The sequence below is a fragment of the Silene latifolia genome, chromosome 1, assembly GCF_048544455.1.
Source record: "Silene latifolia isolate original U9 population chromosome 1, ASM4854445v1, whole genome shotgun sequence".
In the NCBI taxonomy this organism is placed as follows: Eukaryota; Viridiplantae; Streptophyta; class Magnoliopsida; order Caryophyllales; family Caryophyllaceae; genus Silene; species Silene latifolia.
Genome location: NC_133526.1, coordinates 186,332,794 through 186,342,946, shown reverse-complemented (window position 1 = coordinate 186,342,946; position 10,153 = coordinate 186,332,794). Strand labels below are relative to the sequence as shown.

At 29.8% G+C, this 10,153-nt stretch overlaps 1 protein-coding gene across 1 annotated transcript; it reads left to right on the top strand.

Moving 5' to 3' along the window:
• Nucleotides 1-2,743: 2,743 nt before the first annotated feature.
• Nucleotides 2,744-3,992, top strand: LOC141588818 (uncharacterized). The gene is made up of 2 exons (XM_074410240.1): nucleotides 2,744-2,981; nucleotides 3,091-3,992. The coding sequence occupies exons 1-2, from the start codon at nucleotides 2,744-2,746 to the stop codon at nucleotides 3,990-3,992; spliced, it is 1,140 nt and encodes a 379-aa protein (XP_074266341.1).
• Nucleotides 3,993-10,153: the final 6,161 nt, after the last annotated feature.

Here is a 10,153-nt window from a genome sequence, read left to right as displayed (position 1 = left end):
AACATTAAAAAAGCTCAACAAAATTACACACAAGCTCGATATGATATAACTTGGTTGTATAATACTATTATACCAATGTTATTGGGGTAATACTTGAAGCAAAAAATACGACAACTACTATAAAACGACACGTTTTCGAATTGTAGCGATGACAAGCTACCGGTATTCTCTCATTATGCCTAATATCATCATACAAAAAATTATACCCAAATCTGAGTATGCAAATTTGTTTAAGTCTAATTTAGAATAAAAAATAAACCATTTATACTCGAATAAATAAACCAAAAATGTAAAACAATTAATTAGGAAAATTACTCATATATTTACCTTATATTCAGTAGATCTAAGAGTTTAGATCAAATGAATATTAACACCGAAGTAACAATCTAAAAAAAATGAACTAATTGCATAAATTCCGAAAAATTAAGGAAACCCATTTGTTTATAAATGAATACACATGAAATACACCAAAAAAAGAGTACCTTTTATATGTAATCAAACGGATTAACACCTTTATGACAAATCAGAAAATTTGAGCAATTAAAAACACAATATTGAAAAAAGAACGCCTCGGATTTGATATTCAGTAGATCTAATAATTTAAGATCAAATGAACATAAAAACCAAAGTAACAATCTATACAAATTTTACTTTCTCAAAAAAATATTGAAATGCTTGAATAGAAAGCGAAAAAATAAGAAAATCCATTTGTTTAGAGATGAATACACATGCAATACTCCAAAAAACGAGTACTTCTTTATTGTAATCAAATGGATTAACACCCTTATAGACAAATCAGAAATTTGAGGGCTTCAAAACGCTATATTGAAAAAAAATTCTCACGGATTAAATATTCACTAGATCCATTAGTTTAAGATCAAATGAACATGAAAAGCAAACTAACAATCTATAAAAATTGTACTTCCTCAAAAAAATATTGAAATGCTTGAATAAATACTGAAAAAATAAGGAAACCCATTAGTTTAGAGTTTAATACATATAGAATACTCCAAAAAATGAATAATGTTTCTATGCAATCAAGTGGAATAACATCCTTATCAACAAATCAGAAAATTTGTGCAATTTAAAACGGGAAAATTGAAAAAAAATCGCCTCATATCCAGCGGCTTTGTTATATTAAACATTGGTATCATCGAAAGAATACAAAATTTGATGATGAACGTAAGAAAATAAGCATATAACAATGGCGTTGTAAGGAATTGATGATCGGAATTGGAGATGATGACGGAAATGTTTTTTATAAGAGTGGAGTATAGAGAGCGGCGGTGAGGACAATATTATAGTAAGAGTGACTGATTGAGGGCTGAGGGGTGTAATGAAATTAGGGTTTGTTGTAGTGTATGGTATTTATAGGATGGAATTAGTTAGGGTTTAATGGGCCGTTTTGTTTGTTGTTAATGAGTCCATAATTTTAGGCCCAACGATTGTTTTTGATTTGGGTCGTATATTTTTTTATCAGTTAGTCTTGCTGAAGACGGGCCGGAGCAAGTGACGGGTAATCCCACTCATAAAACGGATAGGGGGACAAGGTGGGGGCACCCCCATGTGCTTCCCTCTCTCCTCTATTTGGGTCATTTGTGAGAGAAAATGGTATCCGTCACTCCAAAGTGACGGATACGCGCCGTCTTCAATGAGATTTTGTGTTTTTTTATTATTAGGTCGGTTTGTTTGGTCCATTATATTTCTAATTCAGTTGGGTCTGAACATGTAGCTAATAACAATCGGTCCGAACCTTTATCTAATTCAACAACGCAAGATTCAAGATATAGTAATCGTGTTTCATTGTTTGATATCACCAATGGTAATTTTCTTTTACCATAATCGTATATTACTTTTGTTTTTTACTGGCACAATTTCAGATAATATGCTTTAATTTTCATTTGTATTTTTTAATATTTTGTTCAATATGATTTAGTAATTTTCAAAAATAAATGGTAATTTTCTAACTAACTTTACCTTATATTTTATTTCCATATTTATTTATTTTTTTACAAATTCAATTTTTCCCAATTTAATTTACTCATATTTTATATAATCCCTTTTTCTTTTAAGTCACCCGTGTAACAGGAGAAGGTAGCGACTCAAACCACAGTAACAAAAGGGCATGTCGAACTACATTAACAACTCGGCCAGTCAACACCTATACGCCATCTACGGAAAATGATTACAACTTACCTTCGTCATTACGTTCAAAGATGGCAAGAGTTAACAGAAAAGAATTACATGTCAATAAGAAATTTAGGAATGGTTCATCCGATACTCCGACTACACCGTCAAGTTGTACAACCGCAGGTTATTTACGTTATTCTTAACGATTTTGGATGTTTTTCAACTATCAGGTACGTTTCTATTAAAGTAATGTTTGATGTCCTTTTTATTAATTAGGTAGCATTAGTTCTCGACCAAGTTGTACCGGTCAATAAGAACCTGATCCTGTAACAAGATTAGTCAATGGTGTGCGCCTATTAAATTCACAACGTTGCGATTAACGGAGGATGAACTTAAGAATTATGCGTTGCTAGATATTGAAGCATGTATCCAACGCAACGGGAGTAGCTTACGTAGGTTTGAAGACATGCCTTTTCCCGAATCATCCACACCTCATCCCGTGAACACGTTAATATTCGACGAGTTATCTTATGACAAAGTTTCTTTAGGGGAAGAACACGTGCGACTTTTATCTTCCATGACTAACGAGCAAAGGGTCGTCTACAATGAGATAATGGACGTAGTCCGTAATAATCGCGGAGGTGTTTTCTTTGTATATGGATATGGACGGACGGGTAAAACTTTTATTTGGCGAACCTTATGTGCGGCATTGAGAAGTATAGGACATATTGTGCTTCCTGTAGCATCCAGTGGCATTGCGGCTACCTTACTTCCCGGTGGAATAACTGCTCATTCGATACATAATCGTGAATGCGTCACTATGTGCTTCAAATTTGTGGTCTACTTGCAAGGTACGAAAAAAAAATGCACGTTTAGAATTATTTATTCCATATGTAACGGTTAAAAATTTACTTTACTTTATATGACCTCATAAATTACATATTTTTTTATTCATACAAGTGTTGAAATTGACAAAAAACATGCGCCTTCGAGGCGGAGATTCGTGTTCCGAACTTGCTCAGATAAAGGAGTTTTCAGAATGGATACTAAAAGTTGGAGACGGGGTAGCCGGAGATCTGAATGATGGGGAAGTTGAATTAGAGTTGCCGAATGACATTTTGATTCTGCACACTGGAGATCCTATCGCGTCGATTGTAGATGCCCTTTACCCATCCCTCGAGAATCAACTATCGAATCCCGAGTACCTTCAAGAGAGGGTCATCCTTCCACCTACACATAAGATCGTTGATTTGGTTAATGACTACGTATTATCTCGAATAGGTGGAACAGAGAAAATTTACTTCATCTCAGACGAGGTTAGTAGAGATGAGAGTAATATTGGGGTCTGTGATTTGTACTCCACAAAATTTCTTAACTCTATAAAGTGCCCGGAGTTTCCAAATCACGAATTAAAGCTGAAGGTTGGTGCTATAGTTATGCTTCTTCGAAGCATCGACCAATCTCGCGGATTGTGCAACGGCACTCGACTGATAGTGACAAATTTGGGATCACGTGTGATTAGAGCAACAGTTTTATCGGGTAGTCATAAGGGTGATAAAGTGCATATTGCCCGTATTACACTTACTCCATTCGATTCCAGTAAGTTCCCGGTACAGTTTGACAGAAGAGAATTCCCTGTTGCGGTGTGTTTTGCAATGACAATAAATAAGAGCCAAGGACAGTCACTAGCACATTTTGGGCTTTATCTTCCAAGGTTGGTGTTTACGCACGGTCAGCTCTATGTCGCTATGTCAAGAGTCACAAGCAAAAAGGGATTGAAGATTCTGATTTGTGATAATGATAAACGCGTGTCCAATAGAACAAATAATGTAGTGTATAAAGAAGTTTTTGAGAAGCTATAGTTCAATTAACTTATGATTGTACCCCATAACGGCTTTTTGTTGTACTTATTTCTTTCCAATTAGTCTACTTTTGTTAAATCTTATATAATTTTGAGACCCTTTTTTCTGCATGTATAGAATTCCGAAATTAATACTAACATGAAAAAGCATCCCCTATTAACAACCCTACTTCTCAACCCTAAACAACAACCCCGTGCAATTTGCACGGGCATAAAACTAGTACATATATATAAAGCAGAAACTTTTCAAGCGATATTAGAGAGTCCAACTTTTTTAGAATTCCTAATAAGTGTAGATTTAGCTTTTTTTTCTCTTAATAGTTTATGATAAAATTATCCTAATCAAAGTAGATCTAATAATTTATGTGAAAGTAATCCTAATAGAAGTAAATCTAATATTTTATAAGAAAAAAATACTGATAGAAGTGGATCTAATAATTTATCAATTATTCTTTACTAACATAATAATAGAAAAATAATGTTATAAAGAATATTTATTTTAGAAATATTTCTAAAGTAAAAAAAAAGTCATATAATAAACGTACAAACGTGTTAAAATTGTATATTTTATAAACATATAATTAATCTTTGTGAGAAAAAAAAAAGAAATCCTAATCTCTTACAAATATAAATATTGTCAAAAATCTAAATTGTTCGATTTTAACTATTTGGTGAAATAATTCGTGTAGTAATAAAGATAATTTTATTTAGAAAATTTTTGAATATTTAAGAGATTTACAAAAGATTCGAGTTGGTAATTATAACCAAACCTGTAATTGTCTTACACAAAAACCTTAGGAAAAAGCTAAACGAGGTAAAGAATGATATTTACTTAGCATTTGACAGAGAATGATATTTACTTAGCATTTGACAGAGAAAAATTTCTACAATGACAATATTAGAAATAAACAATTTCAACGATGGCATGAAATAGTTTTAACTCTGACTTTCTATCGTGTCAAATGTGTATGATTAGATTACCAATAATATTCACATAAGATTAAAAAAATTGAGCTACCATTTAAAAATATTAAATAAGTCTCATATAGATTTTGTCAAATGAGCCAAAAAATTAAATACAAATGAACAAAGTCAAGAATTTCGATTTTATGCGGACTAATAATTCAAGAACCAGCTAACTATGAATAAGTCAGTGTAAATATATATACAAATTGCTAGAACTATATATAATCTACTATTATATCACCGAAATTTTGTTTCAAACTGGTTTCAAATTTATCTCAAATCCATAATAGACGTTAAAAATGTATTGAACTACCAAATATACAAAATTATTCGGTTAGATCAATTTTTACTTTTTAAATTCCAATTCTTCTATGTGTTTTTATTCACTTAATTATTTACCGCAGTTTGTGAATGGCTGGTTATTTCTTTGTCATGTACTGATTGTATATTTAAAAGTGCAATAGTTTTTACGGTAGCTTTTCAAAGGTGTTTTTTTTTTTGGAAAATTTCCATTTTGGTCCCTGAGATTTGGGTTAATTCCACTTTAGTGCCATGGGGTTTGCATAATTCCACTTTAGTGTCCTAAGGTTTCGACTACTTCCACTTTGTTAACCTGAGTTTTGAATAAAATTTCATTTTGGTGGCCTAAAACATTTAATAGTCAGCTTTTATCTTAAGTAATTATATTTTCAGTAAAATGAAGTGCAAAATTGGATATTAAACTGCATACAACATAGTAATATTGCAAAAAATGTTTGATTTGTTATGTTCAAAATATTTTTTTAGTACTCCCTCCATTATCTTTTATCTTCTCATTTCAATAAAATTCTCTCACATATATTAGAGAAGTGGCCAAGGAGATAAAAGATGATGGAGGGAGTATAAAATATTAAGAATGTTATGTATAGGTCACTTAAGTGGGAAGTAGACCTCAAGACACCAAAGTGTAACTATGCAAACCTCAGGGCACTAAAGTGAAATTAGGCTAAACCTTAGGGCACCAAAGTGGAAATAATCATTTTTTTTTTGGTTAATGGTTAACTATGGGGTGGGTATCCCATAAGAGTTTAGTTGAATTTAAATTACTCCTTAGTGTAATAAATTAGGTCAAACTTAAGAGTCTGACCTTAAGATAAAAAAACCTAATTGCATATATATTCGTTAAGAAGTAAAACGATTGTACGTATATATTTAGTAATTTAAAGCAATTTTCTTAAAATTGAAACTCTTTCTGAAAATTTGTTCATTTTGCTATTATAAATAAATAGTAGAATAACAACGTAAGATGATGAGACTTGATTTTGTGAATAGATAACATTTCAAATAAACAAAAATGAGTTATATTATAACTTTAATAGAATTAATCTAAAACTAATCGACTTTAAGAGTAGTATCATATTATCCTACTCTCTCGAATTCACATAAAACCCGTGATTTATTTTTCGGAGTTCAAATTTTGCAAAATTTGACCGTTAATTCACTTCAAAATATATCTCACATCTAAAAAATTAAATTTCATATTATATATTTTACATGAAGTTCACAGGGAACAACCAGTCTTAATGGTTAATAGTCAAAAACAATTTTTTATTGTTTAGAAATCTAACAAAAATCCTCCAAACAGGCTACATATATAATTGAGATACATGTTGTTTTGCGTACCACCATTCAACATTTACACGGTTGTATGCTTACAAAATGGAATATTCGTAAATGTTGTAAGTTAATCTAATTTGTGAATCTTATAAAATCGACCTCAGTTATCACATGTTCATTTTATGGAATTAAACCACATTTTTGGGAATGACGTTTTAAATTAACTAAAATCGGTGACGCGTACAACAATAAAAATAGGTAATTACATAACACAACTGTGTCTTCGGATGCTATACAATTGATATAATTAATACCAAAAGGAGTAGCTTTTAAGTTAAAAAGACTGATGATCCATCAATAATCAACCCAAAAGTTTTCTGTGTTCCGATTTTCAATATAATTGGACTTTTTCTTTTATCAACTTAATTGACGTCTACTATCAAACCATGACAATGTAAACCAACGCTTGCAATCCGTTGTTCAACAAATTCTTAGAACATTCAACATGCATATTGTTAAAGATGATCCTAATGGGAGCCTCATGCATTCTATGTAATAACAGAATCACATATATTTTTGTACTGTTGTTTAGAGACTACTAATTTTATTGGAATTTAGTATGGATTTAATTTTACGAGAAGGTATATAAAGAGCAAAATACTCTCTTAATTGTAGATAGTCAAGGTAAACTTTTGCTGTAGGAGATCTAACATTTCTCTAAACACACTAAATATAGTTATTTATGATACTTGTTGCTTTACGTAACACCATTTAGTTTTACGTAGTTATTATAGGTTAAAATAATTTGCAAAACTCATAAAGGTCTGTCTCAGTTATTAAGGGCAGTTCATTTGGTGAGCTGCACTATATTTATGGAGATAATGTTTTGTATTTAATTAAAACCTGTGATTTCTATAACAATAATGGAAAAACTAATTACATACTGTTACTATGTTACTTGATGTTTTATAACTGAAATGATAACTACTAAATGACAAAACTCCTATGCTAAAAGCACTAATAGTTCATTGATCAACTATACCAACCACGAACTTTTGTTTATAAATGATTTAAACATAATTGAACTTCTTTTATCAACTATAAAATATAAGTGTAGATCTAGCTTTTTTCTCTTAATAATTTATGAGAAAATTTCCTAATCGAAGTAGATCTAATAATTTTTGTGAAAGTATAATCCTAATAGAAGTAAATCTAATAATTTATGAGAAAAACAATACTAATAGAAGTGGATCTAATAATTTATCGATTATTCTTTACTAAAATAATAATAGAAAAAAAAAATAATAATAGAAAAATAACTTTATAAAGAATAGTTATTTTAGAAATATTTATAACGCAAAAAAAAAAAAAACATACAATAAACATATAAAAGTGTTAAAATTGTATATTTTATAAACATACAATTAATCTTTGTGAGGAAAAAAAAGATCTTAATGTCTTACCAATATAAAATATTGTCAAAAATCTAAGTTGTTCGATTTTAACTATTTAGTGAAACTCGTGTAGTAACAAATATAATTTTATTTAAAAACTTTTTTGAATATTTAAAAGATTTACAAAAGATTCGAGTTGTTATTTATAATCAAACCCGTAAATCTGTAATTGTCTTACAAAAACCTTAGGAAAAAACTGATTTTTATTTATATTTCAGGAAAAAGCAACATGTCATAATAGGAAAAAGAAGTAAAGAATAACATTTACTTAGCATTTGGCAGAGAAAAATTTCTACAATGACAATATTAGAAATAAAAAACTTCAACGATGGCATAAAATAGTTTTAACTCTGTTTATTTTTTAAAAAAATAAAAATTTTTAAAACCTTAGGAAAAAAATAATTTTTAGCTTTAATAAAATATTTGAGGAAAAAGTAACATACCATAATAGGAAAAAAAAGTAGAGATTAATATTTACTTAGCATTTGGCAGAGAAAAATTTCTACAATGACAATATTAGAAATAAACAACTTTAACGATGACATGAAATGGTTTAAATTGTGACTTTTTATAACGTATCAAATGTGTATGATTAGATTACCAATAATATTCACATAAGGTTAAAAAAAATTGAGCTACCATTTAAAAATATTAAATAAGTCTTATATCGATTTTGTCAAATGAGCCAAAAAATTAAATACAAATGAATAAAGTCAAGAATTACGATTTTATGCGGGACTAATAATCTAAGAACTAGCTAACTATGAATAAATTCGTGTACGATAAATATTTTTTTAGAATAATTGTGAGAACTATATATAATCTACTATTATATCACTGAATTTTTTTTTTCAAACTGGTTTCAAATCTCACTTAGACTAAAAAATAAGAAATCTTCCAAATTTTCCCGCCTAAATGAATTTGGCTATAATTGGGCTTTCATTATATCATATCTGTAATTGCGTTTTTATTATATTATATCTATAACTGGATTAGAGCATATCCAACGGTCAGCTACAATGCATTGTAGCTTGGTTTGTCATATCGATTTTTAAAGCTACTAGGCTTTCCGGCAACGTACCGCTTTAATGGCAAACTACAATATATGTAGCTTGTATGGGTCCCACATACTTGCTTTCATCCAATGAAAATTTACCTTTTATTTTTTTCCTAAAGCAAGCATGTAGCTTGGTAGAGCTACCATGCTTGCAAGCTACATCTCACTTTTCCATCTCCAATGGTAAGCTACATGCTTATTATTTTGCAAAAATTGCAAGCAGGTCCTTGTAGAGTACCATTGGAGATGCTCTACTCAACTTTCATTTTTCCACCGATTAATACAAAACATTAATAATAATAAATTTTACAATTAAATTTCAAATTGAGTTAAATATCAATTGTATAATTGTTATTTTCTTTAATATTCCTATCTAAAAAACCGTCGGGATCTATACCAGGTCATATCAATTCCATAATAGACGTTAAAAATGTATTGAACTGCCAAATATACAAAATTATGCGGTTAGGCCGGTTACATCAAATTTTACTTTCTAAATTCCAATTCATCTATGTGTTTTTATTCACTTAATTATTTACCGCGGTTTGCGTATGGCTGGGTTATTAGACTTATTAATTTGTCATGTACTGATTCTATAATTAAATATGCAATCGTTTTTACAGTAGCTTTTCATAGTTTTTTTTTTCGAAAATTTTCATTTTGATCCTTGAGGTTTGGGTTAATTTCACTTTAGTGCCCTGAGGTTTGCATAATTCCACTTGGTGTCCTGAGGTTACGACTACTTCCTACTTTGGTAACCTGAGTTGAATAAAATTTTATTTTGGTGACCTAAAACATTTAATAGTCAACTTTTATCTTAATGGGAGCCTCATGCATTCTATATAAATATATTCACATATATTTTTGTACTGTTGTTTAGAGACTATTAATTTTATTGGAATTCATTATGGATTTGATTTTACGAGAAGTATATAAAGAGCAAAACACTCTCTTAATTGTAAATAGTCAAGGTAAACTTTTGCTATAGGCCGGAGATCTAACATTTTCTCTAAACACACTAAATATAGATAATTATGATACATGTTGCTTTACTTAACACCATTTAGTTTCACGTAGTTGTTAGGTTAA

What these genes read in the sequence shown, in the direction of transcription:
- LOC141588818 (XM_074410240.1), top strand. Translation starts at nt 2,744, where the DNA reads ATGGACGTAGTCCGTAATAATCGCGGAGGTGTTTTCTTTGTATATGGA. An exon ending in ATTTGTGGTCTACTTGCAAG is followed by an intron (nt 2,982 to 3,090) that starts GTACGAAAAAAA and finishes TATTCATACAAG; the next exon opens with TGTTGAAATTGACAAAAAAC.